The following is a 26372-nucleotide window of genomic DNA, read 5'->3' as shown; positions in this document are numbered from 1 at the left end:
CAAAGTTGGTTCGAACCACAAGGTGGGAGGTTCAAGGTCACCAGTCGCTCCTTGGAAACCCTATACAAGATCACTATGGGTCAGAACTGACTCAATGGCACTTAACAACAATAGTGGTAGAGCTGGGAGTTGAATCTAAGAATTCTGGCTCTAGAGTTCGTGTCTTCAATTATTATTCTTGTATGTCTCTTTAAGAGTTCCAGGCACTGTGGAGATCTCTTTAGATATCACTGTATTTATTATATGATAATGTAGTTAGTTCCTAAAAAGTTCTGTTTCAATTTTCTGGAATATTCATTCTCTGAAACACTTCTTAGTTACATGACAAATTAGTTACTAGATTATTTCTTATTAGGTGTTGATCAAAAAGGCACTGTAGCACTTTAATCAGGCGATCATAAAGCAAATTAAAAGCATTTCATAATTTCTCACTAGATTATGTCAATTATTCTTTCCTCTGTAGCAGTAGTAAAATGAATTACAGACTCTGAACAAAATTTTCATCAATCCAGATTCTAGGAAGCAGAACTGCCAACAGCAAAAGGCCTTGTTGAAAAGATGTAGATGCTAATCTCAGGACAAACGTCACAAACTCTGGTGAAGGAGTGGCAGGAAAAACTCACAAGGGAACTAACAGTCCTCTCCCCTCAACAATCCTAATCAGCATCTTCAAAAGATAAAACAACAGGCTCCACCACCATAACACTGCTCCAGATCGCTAACATGTTTCCTCCTGACTGTATAACACTAACATACTAATGATCAGAGTATGACAAGTCTTAGTGAATCTTGACAGTTCATTGCATGAATCACTGTGAACTGAAACTAGTGTTCTAATCAGATGTTTCAAATTTATTAAAGATATGATTCATCTATACCAATAACCTTAAGTGAGAGAGGGAATGATTTGTCTTAAACGCAAAATAAAAGCACTTGTTGGCTTATGGTGTTTACCCATTTATAAAACTAGTTGACAAGTACAAATAATTGAATCCCTTTAATCATTTTATTTTTGTCACTGAACTTGGCACATGCTACATTAAGCAAACAAAGTACCCTGTTTTTTATAATCTTGGTCTTCTATGAAATAGAAAAATAAAAACTGACTTCAAATACTCCATTTATAATAAGCTGACTTAGTCCATACGTACATCCCATACTGTTTAGGAATTTCATTCTGGGAAACTGTTTCATTTTATAAAAAATATGGAAACTTAATATTTGAAAATAAATGTTATTAATTCTGATAAAGTGAAGTTGTCTATAAAGCAATGCTTCTTAATTTATCTTTCCACATGTTGGATTTCTTAAAAATGAAATACGACTACACAAAGCTCCTTCCTGGTTTCCTGAACACAGGCACTGTGATCAATGTACAAAACTCAGACGCATCTGATGCGTTTTCAAGTTTACATTTATATTTAGAAATTCTAGATCTGGGCAAGAACTGCTTAGGATTCTGCACATAAGCACCATCAGAAATAACAGGCACAATGATTAATTAGTGTGATTAGAACTCACTTCTACTCAAAATAGAAAAGATCTGTTATGACTTGCAAACAAATACTGTCAATGTCAATTCAGCACTTTCAGCCTGTTTTTTTCTCTCTTTGATAAAACTGCTAAAGCGACATTTTAAGATACTTTTTAGGCTGTTCAATTACCTGCAAACAAGTAGTGTTTAATGTATGTGTGAATGTTAAAATCTAGAAAAAGCACTTGGTACTGTACAGCCTTTAAGAACAAGTCTCTTGGTTTGGTGCCTATGTAGTGTAAACATAAGGTAGACTACCAAAACAGCACATTGACTAAAATGGTGTCGTTTTAAAGTTGCACAGATATCAATTTAAATTTGGATTTCTTGGACTAAGAAAATATTTACATCATTTTTATTTCAATTCACATTTTAATTAGTATTTCTCTACATCCTCCTTTTCAACTTTTGAATCAAAACCTTTTAAAGGTTCACATTTCAGCCAAGGTTATATTGAAACAAAACAGGACCCTGGTGCCATAACCTGGACAGGGTTTCCAAGGCTGTCATCTTTATGGAAGCCGATGACCACATCTGTCTCCCAAGAAGCGGCTGGTGGGTTCGAACCACCAACCTTATAGATGGCAGTCTGGCGTTTCGCCACCAGGGCTATATTGGTCACCTTCAAACGGTGCTCTATTTACAACCACTAGAAAAAATACAAAAGAGCTCTGGTAGCGTAGTGGTTACGAACCGCAAGGTCAGCAGTTCGAACCAGCTGTTCCGCGGGAGAAAGATGAGGCGTTCTGCTCCCGTAAAGATTTACAGCCTCGGAAACCCTGTACAGGGTCGCTATGGGTCGAAACCAACTCCACGGCACGTAACCACCAGGGAAAATACACAGGGTAACTATAAGTAGCTTTTTCTAGGAACCAATTCGGACACAAAATGGATGGATGGTTTAATAAACAAGACGAAACGCTGTGCATAACGTCATAGAGCTGCAGAACATATTTATTCCAGGCAGCCTCAGCTTTTCAGTGACCCCAGTGCGTTTCTTTTTCGTCTGTAAGTAGGAGGTAAAGAAACGGAGGTGGCTGAATCATCTGTTTTGACAAGACGCTGAAGGGGGAAAAATCCACAGGCGGTTCTACCTTCAGACGAGAGCTTTGTTCGGTTCCGGACTTGTGGAGACTTGTACAAAAGACAACGTTATTTACATTTTGAAAGCTTCCATTTCAATCACGAAGGAACGACCCGTCTACTCCAGTCCGAGCAGTTTCTACCCGGGGCCGACCGCGATGAAACGCCTCACCGGAGAGTCGGGGCGACCCTGAACGGGAGCGTCTTCGACGCTGTCACCGTGCGATTCTGAGGAGGCGACACCACCTCCGTGCACAACTGCAGCGGCCGGGGATACCCGCCGCGCCCGCCCAGCCCCTCACCCGGGTACCTCGTCCTGGCCACAGTCCCCGCCGCACTGCTTGCAGCTCAGCAGCTCCGAGACGGCCAGCGAAGCCGCGTACGCCTCGTTCGCAGCGGTGGCCAGGCGCATTTCGCCGCGGGGATGGCTGCCGACGCCGAGTTGCAGCGAGCTCTGGCGGTCAGCGGCTGCTCGCGGCTGCAGCGTTTCAGTCAGCGCGGCCGGCGGAGGGCGGGGCGCCGCGAACAAACAAGCCGCGCGGTCCCGCCCACGCGCACCAATGCTGGCCCAAGAGCCTGCGGAGCCTCGCCCCCTGACTGACGACGCTGGTTGCAAACAACCTTCAGGGCCTCAGCTCCTTGCGAGCAGATGAGATAATTCTCTAGTCGGGAATCGGCTCTGGGGCTGGAGGTGAGAGTGCACTGTGACTGAAAGGTGCAGCGCGAGCTGCAGTGCAAAGCGAATCTGCCTCCCCTCCCCCAGCTTCTGCAGCTCCCAGACTGCCCGCGATCCGCCTGTTCTCATCCATTTACCAAGAGCTTCCAGCAACGCCCCCCCCCCCCGCCTGCAGTTTCTCTTTAAATTTGATAAATTTTAATAGGCCACATAATGTAGAAACAAGTACAAGACCTATGCATGTTTTTGAGTGCCGTGGGGTCACCTCTGATCCATAGCGACTCCATAGGGTTTCCGAGGAGCGGCTGGTGGGCTTGAACTGCCGACCCAGTGGTTAGCAGTTCAGTGCTGATCCTATAGCGCCACATAAGGACTCCATACATAAACTATAAATACCCTCCCACACAAATAGCTAGCCTTGGTATATTATATTTGAATTGTCTCTCCCTTCCTCCCCCCAAGTATATCCTGTTGTTGTTATGTGCCGTGGAGTCAGTTCTGACTCATAGCGATCCTGTACAGAGTTTCCGAGGCTGTAAGGCTTTATGGGAGCAGAAAGCTTCATCTTTCTCCCGCAGAACAGCTGGTAGTTTGGAACTGCTGATCTTAAAGGTTCGCAGCCCGATTTGTAACCATTAAGTTAACAGAGCTCCTTATACTCAAAGCCTATAAATATTCTAATTGTCCCTCATAAGCGCTCTGGGTTATAAAAAAGAATTTCTTGCTTTGACAGCTAAAGAGGAATTTGGGAAAATAAAAGTGTTAAGTGCCACGGAGTCGGTTCTTACTCATAGCAAGTCTGTATAGGGTTTCTGAGGAGCCACTTGTGGGTTTGAACTGCCGACCTTGTAGTGAGCAGTTCAATGCTTATCCTACAGCACCACACCAAAGCTCCCAATATGGGTTGTGTTATTAAGTGCCGTTGAGTCGGTTCTGATCCATAGCAAACCGACTTTCAGTCCAGCACATTAACTCACAGCACACCAGGACTCACTCACTCTCTCTCTCCCCCCCCCCATATATATACACACACACATATATATACACACACTGTACATATACACATATATGCACACACATATATACACATATACACAAACAACAAAGGAACACAACTGAAATTCTTGAATCTAGAACTCAAAATCTCTAAAGTCTTGTGTCAATGGTATTTGGCTCCATCAACGCCTTTAAAAAAAATCATATCTCTTTTTGCATGTTTACCCTTGTGTTTTCGAAAGGTTACATGCTGTGGCTTTAAAAAAAAGGGGGGGGGGAACACTCTGATGGAAGGAAACAAGTAGAGTTTAAATCAATAAATACTGACACAGAAACAGGATTCTCATAAAAGAAGTGTCAATCTTAGGAAACAATGTCTCAGAGAAGGCCGTTGATCTTTTACTGCTTACATTGTCATATTTTTTAAACATTCAGCTAAAACTGGCTACTTTTTATTGATTGTCTCCACATAAATGTTACACAAAGGGGCTTTAAAAAGTTAATGTAAAAATTCTATTACCTTTTAACTCCATTTCCCAAAATCTTTCTGAAGTCCCTTTTAAAATGTTCTCATAAGCTACTTTCATAAGTAAACTAAAGAACCCAAAATAGTTTTACTGCTAAAAGAAGCAATTAACATAGAAGGCTACAGAGAAAAGCTTCCAAGTTGCCTTCTACTGAGCATGGTCATACACAAGAAAATAAATAGCAACAACAAAATTAGTAAATCTTCCAATTTGTAGCAATATGACATACCCTGCAAGAAGAACTGACTGTAAATTAATAATTTGGAAACATAAGTGGACTTGAGGTATGGGGCTGTGAACCACAAAGCCAGTTAGATAATGAGGGATGACTGATTCTACTATCAGTGTTGCTCTGTAATTTTATACTCTGGAATAAATAAAATAGGATGGTTTCCACTACGGTATAACCTTCTTTGTGGTATTAAAATTATGTCATTTGTAAAACAGAGACTGTACCATTTTCTAAGGAGAGCAATGAAAAAGATGTGTTGTTTATCCAAAAGTGGTAAAAAAAATAAATTAAAATGTCATAACGTATATAACAGTGTCTGATACTTGTTAGCTGCTTAGTGGATATATATATATATATATATATACACACACACATACATAATGTATATAACAAGCTGATACTTGTTAGTGGGTCCCAGACTCATGATGATCTTGTGCACACACACCAGAAGAAACCATTGCCTGGTTCTGTGATGTCCCCATGATGTACTGGGGACACAGGGTTTTCATAGGCTAATTTATAAAGGTATTGTTATAAAGGTAATTTATAAAGGTAAACATCCAGAAGGATGTTTATCTGTGCTTTATTGACTACGCAAAGGCTTTCGATTGTGTGGATCATGACAAGCTATGGACAACATTGAGAAGTATGAGTATTCCAGAACACTTCATTGTACTTCTGAGAAATCTGTACCTAGACCAAGAAGCAGTTGTTCGAACAGAACATGGGAACACCGAATGTTTTAAAATTGGGAAAGGTGTGAGACAGAGTTGTATTCTTTCACCATACTTATTCAACCTGTATGCTGAGCATATAATACGAGAAGCTGGGTTCTATGAAGAAAAACATGGCGTCAGGATTGGAGGAAGACTCATTAACAACCTGCGATATGCAGATGATACAACCTTGCTTGCTGAAAGTGAAGAGGACTTGAAACATTTACTTATGAAGATCAAAGAGCACAGCCTTCGATATGGATTACATCTCAATGTCAAGAAAACAAAAATCCTCACCACTGGACCAATAAACAACATTCTTATCAATGGAGAAAAGATTGAAGTTGTCAAGGACTTCATTCTTCTTGGATCAACTATCAACACTCGCGGAAGCAGCTGTCACGAGATCAGATGATGTATTGCATCTGCTGCACAGGAACTTTTTAAAGTATTGAAGAGCAGAGATGTCAGCTTGAGGACTAAGGTGCGCCTGACCCAGGCCATGGTGTTTTCAATAGCCTCATATGGATGCGAACGCTGAACACTGAATAAGGAAGATCGTAGAAGAATTGATGCCTTTGAGTTGTGGTGTTGGAGAAGAATACTGAAAGTGCCATGGACTGCCAAAAGAACCAATAGATCTGTTTTGGAAGAAGTGCAGCCAGAGTGCTCCTTGGAGGCCAGGATGGCTAAGCTTCGTCTCTCATACTTTGGACATATTGTCTGGAGGAAACAGTCACTGGAGAAGGATGTCATGCTGGGTAAGGTGGAGGGTTAGAGAAAAAGAGGAAGGCCCCTAAAGAGATGGATTGGCCAGGTGGAATCGTTGATGAACTCAAGTGTGGCAGTGGTAGTGAGGTTGGCCCAGGATTGGACATTGTTTCGTTCTGCTGTGCATGGGGTCGCTATGAGTCGGTTCCGACTCGATGGCACCTGACAACAACAATTTATAAAGGAGATTGTTTTTCCTCCTAGTCTGGTTTTGTAAAAGCTCCACTGAAACCTGCTCAACATCATAGCAGCATACAAACAACTGCTGACATATGGGTGGTGGTCATACGTGAAGTGCACTGTCTAGAAACTGACCTGAGGTTTCCCACAAGGAAGATGAGACTGCTACCACTAAACCACCAATGTCTCCTGTCTGACACAGGTTGTTGTTACTGTTAGGAGCCTGGATCCAGTCAGTTTCCACTTACAGTGAACCTATGCACAACAGAATGAACACTACCTAGTCCTATGTCATCCTCAAGATTGTTATTTTGTAACCCATTGTTGCTGCCACTGTTACAATCCATGTCATTGGGGGTGGTGGGGGGAAGGTCTTCCTCTTTTTTGCTGACCTTATACTTCTCCAAGTATGATTAATTACCCTCTGCAAGGACTGGCTCCTTGTAACAACTTGTCCAAAGTACAAGAGACGAAGTCTCACCATCCCTGCTTCTAAGGTGCGTTCTAGCGTGTACCTCTCTTCCAAGTCAGATATGCTTGTTCTTCTGGCATAATATTCTCCAACACCATAATTTATATGCATCGATTATTCTATGCTCTTCCTTATTCATTGTCCAACTTTCACATGCGTATGAGGCTACTGGAAATACCATGGCTTGGGTCAGGCACACCTTAGTCCTCAAACTGACAACTTTGCTCTTGAACACTTTAAAGAGGTCTTGTGTAGCATATCTGCCCAGTACAATACTTCATTTGATTTCTTAACTGCTGCTTCCATGAGCACTGATTGTGGATACAATCAGAATGAAGTCTTTCTAACAACTTCAATCTTTTCTCCACTTATCAGGATGTTATTTATTGGCCCAGTGGTGAGGATTTTCATTTTCATTACATTGAATGCAGTCCATACTGAAGGCTGTAGCCTTTGATCTTTATCAGTAAGCATTTCAAGTCCTCTTTGACTCCGGAAAGCAAGGTTATGTTGTAGATTGTCAATGAGTCTTCCTGCAATCCTGATACCAAATTCTTCTTCATGTAATGCAGCTTCTCAGATCATTTGCTTAGCACACAGATTGAATAAATATAGTGAAAAGATACGATTCTGACACTCACCTTTCCAGATTTGAAATCATTCAATATCCCTTGTTCTAGTCTAACGACTGCCTCTTGGGTTTATGTACAGGTTCCTCATGAACACAATAAGTGTTCTGGAATTCCCATTCTTTTCAATGTTATCGATAGTTTGTTATGATCCACACAATCAAATGCCTTTGTTGGTATAGTCAATAAAGGACAAGTAAACATCTTTCTGGTATTCTCTACTTCTTGTCAACATCCATATTACATCCACAATGTTATCCCCTGCTCCGTGTCCTCTTCAGATCTGGCTTGAATTTCTAGCAGCACCCTGCCAATGTACTATTGCAACCATCTTTAAATTCTCTTCTTCAAAATTTTACTTGCACGTGGTATTAATGACTTTGTTTGCTGATTTCCACATTCCATTGGGCCACCTTTCTTTGGAAATGATACAAATATGGATCACTTCCAATTGGTTGGCCAGGTAGTTATCTTTTAAATTTCTTGGCATAGACAAGTGAGCATGAGTTTGCTGAAACATTTCAATTTATATTTCATCAATTCCTGGAGCCTTGTTTTTCACCAATGCCTTCAGTACAGCGTGAACTTCTTCCTTCAATACCAGTTTTTGATTATATGCTACCACTTGAAATGGTTGAACACTGACCAATTCTCTTTTTGCTACAGTGTATCCCTTCCATCTTCTTTTGAAGCTTCCTGCATCTCTGAATAAGTATTCAAAATTGCCCAGAGAATCCTTCAGTATTGTAACCTGAGACTTGATTTTTTTCTTTAATTGTCCTAGCTTGAGAAATGCTGAACGAGTTCTTCCCTTTAGGTCTTCTATTCCAGGTCTTTGCACATTTCATTATAAAGTTGACTCTGTCTTCTCCAACTGCCCTTTGGAATTTTCTGTTCAGCTCTTTTATGTCATCATTTCTCCCAGTTGCTTTAGCTTCTCCATGTTTAGCTTCTCTATGTTTCTTCTGACATCCATTTAGTCTTTTCTTTCTTTCATATCACCTTTTGCTTCCTTCCTGTATGATACTCTTTACATCATCCCACAATTCCTCTGATCTTCGGTCATGTTTTTGAAAAAGAAAAAAGTATTTGCAAGAAGTTGTTGGTCTTACAGAATTCTGTCATGCAATCCAAAGCATCATTTCTATAACTAAGGTTATAGTTTCCAATTGCCAATACTTCCTCTGTTTTCAGCTTTCACATTCCAATCACTCGTAATTAACAATGGATCTTGATTGCATACTTGATTAATTTCAGATTGAAGAAGTTGATAGACTTCTTCAATTTCATCATCACTGGATTTAATGGTTGTTACATAAGCTTGAGTAACTGTGGTATTAACCAGTCTTCCTTGTAGGTGTATGGATATCATCCTATCACAGACAGCACTGTTCTTCAAGAGAGATCTTGAAATGCTCTTTTTGAGAATTAATGTGATACCATTCCTGTTTAATTTATTGTCCGTGGCATTGTAAACCATACGACTGTCAATTAAGAATGGCCACTACTGGTCCAATTTAGCTTATTACTGCCTAGGATCTACATCTTAATGCATTCCACTTCATTTTTTATAATTTCCAATTTTTTTAAATTCGTACTTTCTACATTCCATCTTTCAATTATTAATGCATATTTAAAGCTGTTTCTTCTCATTTTGAGTTGTGCCACATCAGCAGATAAAGGCCTCAACAACTTTTCTCCATCCACGTCATTCAGGCAAGCTCTAAGGAATTAGAGTCATATTTTGAATGCCCTCCAACCTGAGGGCTGCTCATGTTCATCACTATATGAGACAATGTTCCAATGCTATTCACCAGGTTTTCAGTGGCTAACCTTTCAGAAGTGGTTCGCCTCTCATTCTTCCTCCTCTGTCTTAAGTCTGGACGCTCAGCTGAAATCTGTCTACCACAGGTGATCCTGCTGGTATTTAAAATCCTGGTGGCTTACTTCCAGGATCACAGCAACACACAAACCGTCACAGTACGAGCAACTGACAGACAGGTGGAAAAGGCACAGTAGTTATCAAATGACTACATCTGAGCGGAGAACTATGAAATATTAAAGAAGCCCAGATTTGTAGTGGGAGAATTAGGCTAGGTTTCCTGAAGGAAACATTTCTGAGATGAGGCTCAGATGATTAGAAGAGAGGATTTGACAACAGAATTAAGGTATGTGTGTTGTGGGGCATGAGTTGGGAGGGTAAAGATGATTGATTTTTGAGCAAAGGAACCAGCATGTGCAAAGGCCCAGAGGTAGGAAAGAAGAGGAGTCAAATGGAGAAGCTGAATAAACGAAGTTCATTGAGTCTACAATGGAGAGTAAGGAGACATAGGACATTTACATAAAAGATAAACAGCAAGAAGGAACTTGTTTGAGTCTTGTTATGGAATTTGAATTTCATTCTTAAGAGCACATCTTAAAAAGTAGTTGTTGTTAGTGCCGTCGAATGGGTTCCAACTCACAGTGACCCTGAACAGGGTCTCCAAGGGTATAAATCTTTGCTAGAGTAGAAAACCTCATCTTTCTTCTGTGGAGCAGCTGGAGGGCTCCAACTGCCAACACTGTGGTTAGCAGTCCAGTGCTTATCCTACAGAGACACTGTGCTCCCTTTAGACAGTAGAATGAGATCAAATTTGCATTCCAGCTAAGGTTTGGAAAAATATATTGGAAGGGGCAAAACTGGAGTCAAGAAGAGTTGGGAAAGCTACTGAGACCATCTTGGCAAGGCAAGAAAGATATGGGGCTAAAAAACAAAAAAAAATGAGGAAAAGTGTAAGGAGGAAGTTATATTTTGTCTAACATGATAAGTTCTCTGAGGGAATAAATCATACCTCATGCTCTGAATTTTGAAATTTAGGAGACCTCTAATCATCTGCTCTCCTGACTGAGCTTTCCTGAACTCATTAAACCCAACCAGTTGCCACTGACTTGTTTCCAACTTACGACAATCCCATGTGTTGTCAGAGTAGAACTGTTCTCCATAGGGTGTTCAATGGCTGATTTTTCAGAAGCAGGTTGCCAGGCCTTTCTTCCACATCACTTCCAGGTAGATTCAAACCACCAACCTTTCAGTTAACAGTCATGCTTGCACTACCCAGGAACAGCATCCATTATAATATTAAAAAAATATATAGTCAGTGCATTAAAAATAACTTTCCTTGACAGAAAGAATATTAATCAGGCTAAAAGGCATAAAAATGTTTTTATGGACGATATATATATTTTTAAACCTACAGCCATTGAGTCAATTTTGACACACAGTGATTCTGTGTAGGGTTTCTGAGGCTAGAAATCTTTACAGGAGCAGAAAGCCTCCTTTTTCTTCCATGGAGAGAGGCTGGTGAAGTCAAACTGCTGACCTTGTGGCTAGCAGCACCACACATAACCCACTACACCATCAGGGCATCTTTGGACCTTGAATTTTCTTATAAGGATCATATGAAAGGACTACAGATTTGCAGGTTTATTCATTGGAAGAATATATTTAATAATGAGTGGTGAGAAAACACATTCAGCAATCATTTTAGCAGTTAATCCCAAGAACTCCTTTAAGAGTGGGAGTGGAGTTTATCAGATTGATGTAGTTTACGCATTCTTGAACAAGCCCCTAATGTCATATAAAACATTCCATTTTAGAATCAGTGCTGGTTAATAAGACTACTTCTGTTTACTAATTTTGTCAAGACTTTCCTTCTCTAGCTCATATCTTCCTGTTTATATAAATATAGCTTGTCTGCTAAGCACTTTTTTCCCCCCCTTTTCAACATCTTGTTTTAGGTACATTTAGATCCTTTTTAGCAGTGAACTGTAATTTTACATTGTTCTCTTATTTGTGCTCTACTTTTTTCACTTCTTCAATTTAAGTTTTAGAGTTCAATGATAAAGGAGCAAAATGTAGACAATTCTTTGCTCTTTATTTCCTCTAGGGTTTCTTCTTTTAGAAATGTACTGCTGCTGTTGCTGCTGTGTGCCGTGGAGTCAGTTCCGACTCACAGTGACCCTGTACAGGGTTTTCGAGGCTATAAATCTTTACCGGGGCAGAAAGCCTCATCTTTCTCCCGTGGAACAGCTGGTAGTTTTGAACTGCTGACCTTGTGGTTCACAGCCCAATTCGTAACCACTACACTATCAGAGCTCCTTAGAAATGTACAGGTTGTGTTAAATCTCTACTTAGGAATTTCTAGATATAGGACATTACCCATACTTGTAATTAGGCTGTGTTCCAACAGTGTTGATGGCGTGAGATTAGAAAAACACTTTCCGCCGTAGAATCTGTCAGTGGTCAGGTTTTCCATGCTGATGACAATAATACCAGTAACTAACTTACTGACTCCTATGTACCAGACACTAAACACTTGACATATATAATGTAGCTGTGTTGTTGTTGTTATTAAGTGCCATTGAGTTGCTTCTGACCCATAGCGACCCTGTATAGGGCTTCCAAGGAGCAGCTGGTGCTATATTACTTCTGTCTTATAAATTTGCAAAACAGAAACTCATGAAGTATTCATCCAAGGTTACACACATTGCCAATGAGTTGACTGTGACTCATGGCAAGAAACCAATGAACTGTACCTTGAGATTAGAACTCAGATCTTTCTGAATCTAAACATCAACCACATGCTGGCCTGCTTCTCTTAACTTTTAGTTAAATCTGTATTCACCTAAGTTCTTAGTTCCGGGAGCAAAACAAATGAGGGCAGGTAGACAGTTTTGTCTTGTCTTATACACAGGGTGACATCTGATAAAAAGAGAAATCACAGAACAGATGGTCTGCCTTTGAGAGCTTCTCCATTTCTTCATCCCCTTCACTCCTCTCAGTGCCTTTACCATACCTTTAGTGACAACATGCTCCCTTTCACTACATATCTTACCTGAATCTACCCAGCCTATTCCTTCAGAGTAAGTGGGAAAGCAGGCTTCTTTAAGTAATTCACACTTAATGAGTGACAGTTCATATTTATTTTAGTGAGTCTTAATAGAATGTAAGACCAAAGGAATTTGAATGTTTATATTTTATGTTCACTGCCGTGGTTGCTATATCTTAGGACCCAACACACAGTAAATTCTCAATACGTATATACTGAATGAATACACTCGAGAGATGTTTCCATTAAAAAACAGAAACAGCTCAATTGAAAACTTAATAAAGAATCTTGAGGACTTGCAGCAAGATGGTAGATGAGGCAGATGTACTACATGGACCCTCTACAACGAAGATATGAGAGACCAAATGAAACTGATACTGATGAAAATCCTGGAACTCTGAGCATCAAAGATAAGTTAGAGAAGTGGATTGAGTGCTTGTTGGGAGGAGAGGCTGAGCAAGGACAATGAGAAAGGGAGACTGACTGGTGAACAGCTGGCCAGATGCTACACGACCATCTTGAACTTTTAGAAACTGTTTTGGCAATAGAAGGTAGCTTGGCAGAGCAGATTCATACACGTAACGTTAAAGGTGTGATTTCTTCTTTTTCCCCTGGTGACCAGAGGTGTGGCCCGCTCCCACCCTTAGCCACCCCCAGTGTAGACCCTGTTCTCCAGGAGTTCAAAGCTACCTGGTTGTGAACCATGCCAGTGTGAGACAGGGGCTGGCTGCACTGCTTTGAGCTTGGATTCAAGTGGGCTCTACTGCAGGCCTACAGGACCCACAGAACCGTCAGACCACCATTAGTCTAACAGAAACCTTCATAATCAGCCACACTGCCAAGTGCCCTGTGGTTCTAAAAGATACTACCTCACACTTTTTATCTTCACTCTCCTTAGTTGTCCTTAAGTATTTTGTTATATTTCAATTTCTTTCTCTTATTTTCTCTCCTATGGTTCCATTTTCCTGTTTCTCTTTTTAAAATATTATATTCTTTTTTCAACTTGTTTTTATTTCTTTATCCTTTACTATTTTCTCATTTCATTGATTTTTTATTCTGTTTTATTATCTTGTGTGTGAGAGGGGGAGATGGAGTTCTCCTCTTTCCTACCTGACAGGAGACAGGAACCATGCCCATACAGCCCAGCCACAACCATACCCCGTGGACCTCCACCTACTGGACAAGAGCCAATACCAGCTCCTATACCACCTAATCAATGACTAATAGCAACCAACACCAGCCAAACCCACCCTAAACGAAGGTGCATGAATGGCAAATGGAGAACGGTGCATACATTTCCCCTCTCTAGCTACACCCACAGGAGACAGTTGGTGGGAGCCTAAGAACACCAACATAATCATCAATTAAATGTAAATATAAAAACACCACAATGTGCTGGAGACAACAGGCAATTTTAACTCATACAAAGAAATAAGAAAGAATGTCTGAAAAAACTGCCAAGATGCAGGGCCAGAAAAAGTTTCTGAGGAAGAAAAGGTAATGGAACTAACTGAAAAGAATTCAAAAGAATTATATTTACGTACCTTCATAAGACTGACAGAAAGATTGAGGAAAGCAATGCAAAAAAAGGAAACATTTTTAGAAGAATTCAGGAAAACACTACAAGAACAAACACAAAATAAATGTAAATATTGAAATATAAAAGCTGCAGTCAGAAATGCAGACGATTCATACTAAGACTTCAGAAATACATCAAAAGGGCAAAAGAGTAGATTTGAAGCAATGGAAGCCTGAATTAATGAGCTTGAAGATAAATCTCTCAATACTAGTAAGAAGAACAATCAGAAAAAAGAAGAAAAAAAATCTTAAGAAAGCCTAAGAGTTATGTAGAACTCCATGAAGAGGAATAACTTAGGAGTTATTGGAATTCCAGAACAGGAAGAGACAGCGAAAAATTTCCTGACAGAAAAACTGTCATGAAAAACAATCAACGTAATCCACTACATAAAAAAAGCAAAGGAAAAAAGTCACATGACCATATCAATTGATACAGAAAAGGCAACTGACAAAATCTAACACTCACTTCTGATTAAAAACCCTCCACAAATAGGAATAGAAGGGAGATTTTCCCACATAAGTAAGGGCATATATACAAAACCAACAGCCAACAGTTTCATTCTCAATGTTGAGAGATAGATGCCATTCCTCTTGCTTATAGGAACCGGACAAGGATTCCCTTTATCACCACTCCTATTCATCATGGGAGTCCTGGTGTGATGCTGTAGGTTAATGTGCTGGACTACAAAGTTATTTGAACTGCAAGGTTGGTGGTTCAAGCTCACCAGCTGCTCCTTGGAAACCCTATACAGGGTCACTATGGGTCAGAACTGACTTGACAGCACTTAATAACAACAACAACAATAACTCAACATTGTGCTTGAAGTCTTAGAACTATGAGGCAAGAGAGGGAAATTGAAGGCATTTATCTAAATTGGCACCTATCTAAAAGGAGCTCTGGTAGCGTAGTGGTTACGAATCGGGCTGTGAACCACAAGGTCAGCAGTTTGAAACTACTAGCGGTTCCGCAGGAGAAAGATGAGGCATTCTGCTCCCGTAAAGATTTACAGCCTCAGAAACCCTGTGCAGGGTCACTATGAGTCGGAACCGACTCCATGGTAATTAACAACAACAACAATATCTAAATTGGCAAAGAAGAACTAAAACTCTCTTTATTTGCAGGTGATATGATTCTATACTTAGAAAATCCTAAAGACTCAGCAAGAAAATCACTCATTAACAGATTTGTAAAAGTGGCAGGGTACAAGATGAACATATAAAAATCTGTTGTATTCCTTTACAATAATAAAGAGAGTTCTGAAAAGGACGTTAGAAAAACAATACCATTTACAATAGCTACTTAAAAGATGAGCTACTTGGGAATACATCTAACCAGAGGAAAAAAAGACCTATGCAAAGAAAACTATAAAACAATATTACAAGAAACCGAAACATGCAGAAATGGAGGAGTAGACCATACTTGTGGACAGGAAGACAACACTGTGAAACTATCAACATTTTCTAAAGAAATCTATAGGTATAATGCAATCTCAATTTCAACATCATTTTTTAAAGAGATGCAAAACTAATCACTGACTTTATATGGGAAGAAAAGAAACCTCGGGTAAGCAAATAATTATTTAAAAAGAACCAAGTAGGGGGCTTCTCACTTCCCAATCTCAAAACACAGTCACAGTGGTCAAAACAGCCTGGTACTGGAAGGGCACCTAGATCAACGGAACAGAATTGAGAAGCCACAAGTAAATCCATCCACCTAAGTTCAGTTGATCTTCAACAAAGGGCCAAAATGCATTAAACGAGGAAGAGAGATCTCTTCAACAAACGGTGCTAGCAAAACTGGAAATCCAGTAGCAGAAAAATGAAGCAAGACTCATATTTCACACAATATACAAAAATGAACTCAATGTGGATTAAAGACCTTTGTAAAGTCTAGAACTCTAAAGATTATCAATGAAAACTTAAGGACCAACTTAGAGGTTCTGATACATGGCAAAAAGTGACAACACATAACAGATGATAAAGTGGATGACTGGGACCACCTAAAAAATTAGACACTTTCACCAAGAGTAAAAAGACAACCCACAGTCTGGGAAAATATATTTGGCAATAACATATCAGACAACGGACTACTCTGTAAAATTTATAGAACACTTAAAACACCACAAGAAGAAGACAACAAATAATCCAATTAAAAAATGGGTACGCGCATGAACAGACACTTCACCAAAGAAGACATTCAGGTGGCCAACAAACATACGAAGAAATGCTCAGATTATTAGCCACTGTTGTTGTTGTTAAGTGCTGATGAGTCAGTTCCAACTCATAGTAACTCTGTATAGGGTTCCAAGGAGCAGCTGGTGGGTTTGAACTGCCAGTCTTGTGGTTCGCAGTCTAGTGCTGATCCTACAGCAGAAGTCCTATTAGCTATTAGATGCAAAACAAAACAACAATGAGATATCATCTTACTCTAGTATTAATGTGGTGGTGGTGGTGTGCCATAGAGTCAGTTCTGACTCATAGTAATCCTACAAGGGTTTCTGAGGCTGTAATTCTTTATGGGAGCAGAAAACCTCACGGTTCTCAGAACGACTGGTAGTTTAGAACTGCTGACCTTGGGGTTAACAGCCCAACTCATAACCAGTATGCTACTAGTATTAACAGCAAGGTTAAAAAAAACAAAAACAGAAAACAAATGTTGGCAAAGATGTGGAAAGACTGGGGCCCTCCTACACTGCTGGTGGGACTGTAAAATGATGCAACCACTGTGGAAAATGGTATGGTGCTTTCTCAAAGTTGGAAACAGAAATACTGTATGGCCCAAGAATCCCTCTGCTTGTTTATAAATCCTCAAGAAATAAGAGCCTGACACAGATATATGCGTACCCATGTTCCTTGCAGCACTGTTCACAATAGCAAAAAGATGTAGACAGCTTAAATGTCCATCAACAGAAGAATGGTTAAACAAACTTTGGTGCATACATACAGTAGACTACTGTGCTACATTGAAGGAAAATGATGAGTTTGCAAAATACTTCACAACATGGATGAACCTGGAGGACATAATGCTGAGGAAAATTGGTCAATCACAAAAGGACAAATATTGTATGAGAACAATGTTGTAAAAAGTTAGGAATAGGTTTCTTTGATAATAGAAACATCATTTGATGGTTACTAGTTTGGGGATGATGGGTAGAATTATTCATAGGCTAGAGGGTTGTTGTTGTTGTTAGGTGCCATCGAGTCGATACCCACTCATAGCGACCTTATGTACAACAGATCCTGGGCCAACCTCACAATTGTTGCCATGCTTGAGGAGGGTAGATATACGCTAATGTGGGTGACAGGATAGGCAACATACAACAAGAGGGAGGTTGGCAGAGAAAAGATGAAGGTAGCAGGACACAGAAGAATGCGAGAGTTAAAGTGGAATAAAGGTACATGGAGGAGATTGCAATGATTCGGATGAAACCAAGTGTAGGATTTGTGGAATGTAAAACTGATGATCTGCTCTGTAAACATACACGCAATTCACAACAAAAAGTTAAATAAAAAAAGGAAGAAAAAACAAAACCCAAAAAACTCCAAGTCCAGTATTCAACTTTTAAAGATTTAGGCAGTTTAGTCTAACATTTTTGAAGGTTTGGGAGCTACTATATGGGCAAGATTGATTTCAACAGTTGCTTGAAATCAGCTCCTCTTTGGATTTAGCTCCACTAAGCAAATTCTGTTTTTCCTAGTCTCCTCCCGATTTCTCCTTGGGAACTCATGTATTTGTTCCTCCCAAACATTTGGACTTTCGGTGCCTGTTTTCCTGCACTACCAAGACTGCAGCTATCTAGGTTCCGGATCACTTGTAAAGTCAAGCAGGTACGTACAAGTCAGACACTGCCTGTGTACAGACTATTGTTTAACAAGATTCATGGAACATTTTGTAACCCCATTTGGCTTTTAACATCCTCAGGCTTATCTGAGGTGGAAAGAAAGAGCTGTTGTGATAATTAAAATTAAATGAGGGAATTCATTCAGAAATATAACAATTTTTAGAGGCTAATTACTTTTCAGCATCATTCTTGAATTAAATAAAAAAGGATGGTTTTAATTTGAAATCATATGAGGTTTGTGGGGGAAGGTGAATAATTCCATCTGGTGGGTAGCTGAGTGGCAGAGCTTTATCCCCATCTATTCTTAGGCACTATTGATAATTTTAACAAAGAAGGAAATACTGATACCATCTTATAAACAAAGGATCTGAAGATACTAAATATGACATATTTAAGCAGAAAATATTTCTCAGATTATATGTCTACATACTGTATTATATAATTTTTAAAACATTTTTTGAAGGATACGATTTTATTTGTACCTAAAACATATGTAAAAATATTTTTAAGCTTCTCAACATGCCTATTTGTAGTAGACACAAAGCAAGAATTAGTTTGAATACGTAATGTGTGGTTTTAAATTCAAGGAGTATGAATTAAATCAAAAAATAATGCTACAGAATTGTAAAAACCTTGATCAAACAAAAATATGAAAATGTGAAGATACAATTTTCTCAACAGCTCCTCCATCAGGTCTAAGCACTTCTGAAGGGGGTGTTTCCATCTCTGCAACCCTTCCCCAAAGAATTCTGCACTCTTCAATTAATATTACATCAAAATGCCAGAATACTTTATATTTGAAACCTCTCAGGTATCTTTTAAACTGCTATCCTGTCCTCCCTATCCACACCTCCACCCTGACTAGTACTACCAATGGTGAATAAAGTTCTGTGATGTGTGCTGTTCCCGCACAGCTCAAAGAAACCCCAATTAAGTTTGTTGTAAATCATTTATCTTTTTTTTTCTTTCTTTTTGTGAGCTCTCTTCCAGCAGGGTATTGCATTTATGGATCCTTAAGCTGGGCCCAAAGTGCAAGGCTACATCTGGAAACTACATGTTATTGTGCAAGCTAGAAATAAATGTTATTCACTCAACTTTCCATCTATTCTTCTGTCCTCCAAATCCTCACTTGTAGAAAGGGCGTGAGATATTCAGGGTACTGTGGCTCAACAGATAAGGATGTTTATGTTAGCTCACCACTGCTAGCTTTCTATTGAGCTAAAACAATCTCAAGAGATGTGGTTAAGTGCCATCAAGTCTGTTCTGACTCATAGCAACCCAGTATAGGGTTTTCGAGGAGCAGCAGCTGGTGAATTTGAAGCATGGACCTTGTGGTTCAAACCAACCTTGCATCCAGTGTATTATTCCACAGTGCCATTATGCATTTTACATGAGCTCAAAGTGAAGCAGAATTTAACATTATTTCAAGTTGTAATAAATAGAAATTTTGATTTTTCTAACTTCTGTGCTCATATTTTTGGAAAAGAATTGAGAAATACTAAATGAATTTTATTCAAACAATACAGATTAGAAAATGTAGGCTTCTTAATATGCTATAACTATTTTTTAAAATATACTTTGGCATAGGTTTATGTATGGTTGTTAATGCTATTATTTTACCAATGAACAGAAACCTGATTATGTAAACACTTGGCATTCAATGTGTAATTACCTATCAATATATGTTGTTGTTAGAGTCCTGGTATGAGGCTGTGGGATAATAATGCACTGGATTGAACGGTCAGTTTGAACCCTAAGGTAGGTAGTTCAAACTCACCAACTGCTCCTCGGAAACCCTACACAGGTATTTATGAGTTGGAACCGATTTGACAGCACTTAACAACAACAACAACATATATTACTGGTCGCCATCGAGTCAGTTCTGACTCACAGTGTCCCTCTGCATAACAGAACGAAGTTCTGCTTGGTCCTGTGGCAGTCTCACAATTTTTGTTCTGTTTGAGGCCACTGTTGCTGCCACTATGTCGATCCACCTTGTTGGAGTTTTCTTTTTTACTATCCCCCCATTTTCCAAGCATGATGCCCTTTGCCAGGGACTGGTCTTTCCTGATAATTTGTTCAAAGTATGAAAGATGAAGTCTCACCATTCTTGCTTCTAGGGAGCATTCTGGCTATACTTTTCCCACGACAAATTTGTTTGCTCTTCTGGCAGTCTATAGTACTTTCAATATTTTTCTTCAACACTATAACTCAAATGCATCTATTCTTCTACAATTTTCCTTATTCATTGTCTAACTTTCACATGCATATGAGGCAACTGAAAGTACCCTAGCTTTGGTCAGATAACACCTTTGACCTCAAAGTGATTTCTTTGCTCTTGAACACTTTAAAGATGTCTTTCTCAGTAGATTTACCTACTGCAATATGCTCTTTGATTTCTTGACTGCTGTTTCCATGAGCACTGATTGTGGATCCAAGCAAATCGAATTCTTTGACAACGTCAATCTTTTCTCCATTTATCATGATGTTATTTATTGGTCCAGTTGTGAAAATGTTCATTTCCTTTACATTGAGGTGCAATCCATACTGAAAGTTGTAGCCTTTGATCTTCATCAGTAAGTATTTCAAATCCTCTTTCAGCATGCAAAGTTGTGTCAGCTGCATATTGCAGGTTGCTACTGAGTCTTCCTCTAAACCTGATACCATGTTTTTCTTCATATGATTCAGCTTTTCGGATTATTGCTGGATATTATTTTCTCGGTGAAAGAATAAAACTCTACCACACACCTTTCCTGATTATAAACCATCCAGCATCCATTTAGTATTTAAACCATTCAGTATTTAAACCTTGTTCTGTTCTAACAACTGCCTATTTGGTCTATGTACAGTTTCCTCATGAGCACAATTAAATGTTCTGGAATACCACTATATAAAAGTATGGAGTCCTGGTATGGTACTGTGGGTTAATGCACTGGACTCCAAGGTCAGTTTGAATCACAAGGTCAGCAGTTCAAACTCACCAGTTGCTCCTTGAAAACCCCATTCAGGGTTGGTATGAGTTGAATCAACTCGGTGGCTCTTAACAACAATGATTTAATAGGGTTTTCAAGGGGCAGCTGGTAAGTTTGAACCACCAACCATACAGTTCAAACCAACCTTGTGATCCAGTGCTTATCTTACAGAGTCACACCAAGACTCCTACAGTGAATGCTAACTATATGCATTTAATACATAAATTCTATGAGTAAACAGAAATACCTTAATCTGAGATTGGGATTTAGTATCTATTGGTTCTAAATGAAGAGGATTTAAAATGCTTAATGATGAAGATCAAAGCCCACAGCCTTCAGTATGGGTTGCACCTCAATGTAAAGAGATCAAAACTCCTCACTGCTGGAGCAATATGTACCATCATGATAAATGAAGAAAAGATTGAAGTTGTCATAGACTTTATTTTGCTTGGCTCCACCATCAACACCAACTCATGGGAGCAGCAGTGAAGAAATCAAACAACGTATTGCATTAGATAAATCTGAGGCCAAGACCTCTCTCTTTAAAGTGTTCAAGAGCAAAGATGCCAGTTTGAGGACTAAAGTGTTCCTGACCCAAGCCATGGTGTTTTTAATAGCCTCATATGCATATGAAAATTGGACAGTGAATAAGCAAGACTGTAGAAGAATCAATACATTTGAATTATGGTGTTGGGGAAGAATATTTGTATCATGGACTGCTGGGATGGCAAGAGTTCGTATCTTATACTTCAGAAATATTGTCAGGAAGTATTGTCATGCGATTTAAAGTGGAATGCGGGTGAAAAAGAGGAAGACACCCCTCCCCCCAATTAGATGGCTTGGCACAGTGGCAGCAGCAATGGGCTCAAGCTTAACAACAATTGTGAAGATGGCGCAGGACCGGGCAGTGTTTCATTGTGTTGTACATGAGGTCGGTCGCTATGAGTCAAAATTGACTTGATGGCACCTAACAATAACAATAGCTTCTGTCGTATTTAAATTTAACCTCCCACATTCTAAGTCATACAGAGTGGGAGGCAGAATGGCTGTCTGTCACAGACAACACCCCAGAACCACTGCCATCAAGTTGATTCCAAGGCATAACAATCCTATAGGACAGAGCAGAATGACCCCACAGGTATAAATCTTTACAGAAGCAGACTGCCACATTTTTTTACCAGAGTGACTGGTGGGTTCGAACGGCCTACTGTTTTGTTAGCAGCCCAGTACTTTATCCACTGAGCCACTAGGGCTTTGGCATCCTGTTCCCCCACTGTCATTTAAGTAGCACTAAATTGGAAGTTATCTAGTTTGTTGTCCAAGTCTGCTATTTAAAAAAAAAAAGTGTGAACATTTTTGCATTAATGTAATGATCCCTTTAGTTTTGTTGTTGTTGTTATGTGCCCTGGAGTCGGCTCCAACTCATAGCGACCATGTACAGGGTTTCTGAGGCAGTAAATCTTTACCGGAGCAGAAAGCCTCATTTTTCTCCCGCGGAACAGCTGGTAGTTTCGAACTGCTGACCCTGAGGTTAGCAGCCTGATTTGTAACCACTACACTATCAGAGCTCCTTTTTAGTCCCCTCCAATTTCACATGAAGGGAAAGTGAACCTCATTATCTTCCAAACTTTATTTCAGCTCTAAAGTTCCACTCTTTTAATACAATTCCTAATTTTATTGAGATTTATAGACTTTAAGCTAAGTAAAAGCTATTCTTTTTTCAAAAGAACCCACAAATGTACACTGACATTAAATTATTGGTGAACTCCAAAACAGCTAATTATTAGTTGTTACTACTAATCAGTCAATTACTCAACTAAATAAAGCTTCTTCCACCATCTCTATGAATCATGTTGATCATTCTTGTAAATATGTCACTGATTAGGAAGGGTATGGTTAATGTGTTCTAGTTGTTTTGTTCTGTTTTCCCAAAATTATGCCTGTATACATCTGCTGGAGCAAAGTCCTTATTGTCGTTGAGTGTTGTCGAGTAGGTAACCACAGAATTTGTGGCTCAAACCAACCTTGCGGTCCAGTGTTTATCCTACAGCGCCATACCAAAACACCTATGAGCAACACTAGAATAATGAGCAAACTGCAACAGGACATCAGTACTTGACTTTGAAAAATACCAGGCAAGGCTCGGGCACCTGTGCTAGGTACATATTCATGACCAGGTTTAACAGTCAGTTTTGTAATAATAAAAGACTGTACTGTATGTTCCAGCATGATAAGATTCTATAATTCAATAGTTTTAGTACATATTGTACCGTTTGAGGCTTTTTAACTTACTTTTACATTTATGTTAAAGAATTCACACAATTATTTGAAATAATTCTTTTGACTTTTTTGTTCAAGCTTCTGGATCAGTTTAATGATAGAGTATACAGAGAATTCAAGTTGAAATCGTTTCCATTCAAAATTACTGTGTGAATAAGAATACAATGCATACGATAAAATACAGAAATAACACTGAAACTATCACCCATAATCCCTTACTTTCAAATTCGTTTGAAACATAAAATAGCTTCATTTTTGCCACTTAACTGACTTGATAATAATATAGTTGAACTTAATAAAGAAACCACTTTATAATAAAATGCCAGTTTGACATATTGCAAGTATCAGAATTCTGGCAAAAGTATTTCATAATACTGATTTTTTAAAAATTTAAAAGCATAGTCGAATACTGCTCTTTTATATGTACACATCTCATCATGTGAACACTAGAACTCAGCAGGTTTGGAGGGTCTGTGCTAGTCTGTAACTTCCAGTCTGTGCTCCCAGGATCTCTACTGGTTTCAGTAGAATAGAAGGCTGGGGAAATCTAGTTCAAAGTTGCATTCTCATCAATGCCAAACAGAGCTTTAAAAACAAACAAACAAACAAACAAACAAACCCCAAGCCATATGAGTAGAGTTGATTTTGACTCATAATAACCCTACTGGACAGAGCAGAAAGGCTTTGGTCTTTACAGAAGTAGAATGCTACATCTTTCTCCCTTGGAATGGTTAGTGGATTCAAACTACCAAACTATCAGTGAGCAGCTGAGTGCTTGACCACTGTGCCACCAGCACTCCTAAAAAAGAAAGGTTTTCTAAGATTCACGATGACTCATCATCAAAGTCTGCTGAATTACAAACCCAACTGGCCTTTCATTTTCTAGCTTGTTCTGGATCTGGTGCAAAACAGAAAAAATATCAATCCTTCTTTATGGACTCCTGGTGTGGTGCTGTAGGATCAGCACTGGACTACTAACCACAAGGTGAGCAGTTCAAACCCACCAGCTGCTTCTTGGAAACCTGATACATGGTCGCTATGAGTCAGAACTGACTTGACAGAATTATCAACAACAATAACAACTGTCCTCTGGAAACTTGAAGAAAGGCAATCAGATTCTTCAGCAACACATGCCAGCATAATCACTTATAGCCTTTATCTTAAACCACAAAATCAATATAATAAGTATTTCCACATGCTATTTCAATTGGAAAAATTAAAATCCAAGTTTTTTGAGCTTGTTTTTATTAACAAGCATGCTATTGATATATACACATATATAAAATATTAGTGTTTATAACAGACAGATTTTAAAACAATGTGTTTGCTCTCTATATTTAGAATTTGCTTTAGATCAGTAAATTTAACTTTCAACCATACAACCAGATTTTTTAAATTAAACAACAGCACTTTAACTTGTCCATTGCAAATATGTGATCAAAACCTCAGACCTTATATTTACAAGATGGTGAAGTTAAAAAAAAAAAAATGAATCTAAGCTTTAAAAAATACTAAAGAAAAAAAAAATTATGTGGCTCAGGAAAAGAGCAAAGCAGAGTCAAAACTAGCAGGATGTAGTTCAAATAAGTCACACTCAACTTTTAACTTCCCTAAGAACAAACAAACAAAAAAAAACAAGCTTAGCAACAACTTTCAGCCAATCACAAAGCAAACAGGTAAAGACTCAACCACTCCAGATACCAATGAGGTCCAACTGTCAATGTTTTTTTACATTTTTTTTTTAACGTTTCATAGTGTCAGAGCAGAACATAACAAGTTATAAAACAGGATATAATGTCCTGGGTTAAAAGTAACTTAAAGATAAAATCTCTTCACCAACCCTTAACAAAGCATATAAAATTTTAATATAGTGATAACTTTGTTTTCATCTTTATTGTGACAGATATTGTATGCATTAAAGTTACTTTTGAAAATATCAGTGTATTTTTAAATAAAAATGTAGAATTCTATGAGAAGTTTTCTTTTTTATTTGTGAGACGGATAAGGTAGAAACTCATCTATAAGAAAAGAATCTTCTTTTTTTAAATTTCTAATACTCAATTTCCGAAATCTTTGTAAGAGAAAAACTCAACAATGAAATGTTACAGTCTATATGTTGTTAAATGCCATGGAGTAGGTTCTGACTCATAGCCACCCTGTATAAGGTTTCTGAGGCTTTAAATCCTTGCAGGAGTAGAAAGCCTCTTCTTTCTCCTGCTGAGCAGCTGGTGGGCTTGAACCTCAGACCTTGTGGTTCACAGTCAAGTACTTACCAAAAGGAGCCACTGCACTCCCATATGCACAAAAATGTAATAGATAAGTAAAAACAACCACACACAGATACAATTTTCAAAACAAGTGAACAATCAACCAAACTTAAATTATACAGTGCTAGTCTGCAATTTTTCCTTTATATGTCTATCATTCGATATATATCCTTCTTTGAAAGAAAGTTTTTTTGAAGATTTAGAAGGGATTTTCAAAGAATTATTGATTGTATCACTGTAATGTTTAGTGTAAACCTCAGTGTTTTCTCAAACTGATAAAGATGTTAGCTTGCAATGAAGACAAAAACATTGAGAATCAACAGTTCACAGTTTTATTCATTATGCTTAGGTCTGTCAAGTTTATAAACAATTCTAAAACAGTTTCCAGTATTTTCTGTAAAAAATCTTCAAGAACTATATTTTGTTTTCTCTTTAAGTACTGTGTAAACCTTTTGCTGGTCCTAGTGTGGCACACAGTCCTGGTGTGGTGCTGTAGGGTAAGCACTGGACCTCAAGGTCGATTTGAACAGCAAGGTCAGTAGTTCAAACTCACCAGTTGCTCCTCGGAAACCCTATACAGGTGGCTATGAGCCAGAACTGATTTGATTGTACAACTTCAAACCATTTGCTGGTTTTAGTTTCCTAAAAAAAATATTTTAAGTAGATAAACTTGTCATTTTAAATCAGATCATTGGACCCACACTTTAAAATATAGGAGGTTTGCTAATAATACTATTGTTGTTGTTGTT

General features: G+C 38.8%; 1 protein-coding gene across 2 annotated transcripts in view; it reads right to left on the bottom strand.

Annotated features, from left to right (window-relative positions):
- The window catches only part of SESN1 (sestrin 1), a 160605-nt gene that overhangs the window by 24991 nt on the left and 109242 nt on the right, over window positions 1–26372 (bottom strand). The window contains exon 1 of one of the 2 annotated variants that reach the window (XM_006839944.1): window positions 2928–3117. The exons of the other annotated variant lie outside the window; for it this stretch is intronic. Within the exon in view, the coding sequence (XP_006840007.1) occupies window positions 2928–3029 (102 nt within the window). The 5' untranslated portion in view covers window positions 3030–3117. Of the gene's footprint in view, window positions 1–2927; window positions 3118–26372 lie in introns of those variants that run through there. 2 annotated transcript variants of the gene reach the window in all.

This window comes from Chrysochloris asiatica, unplaced genomic scaffold (assembly GCF_000296735.1).
Source record: "Chrysochloris asiatica unplaced genomic scaffold, ChrAsi1.0 scaffold00027, whole genome shotgun sequence".
In the NCBI taxonomy this organism is placed as follows: domain Eukaryota; kingdom Metazoa; phylum Chordata; class Mammalia; order Afrosoricida; family Chrysochloridae; genus Chrysochloris; species Chrysochloris asiatica.
The sequence above is the reverse complement of the archived record's forward strand: the minus strand, read 5'-3'. Positions and strand labels throughout refer to the sequence as shown.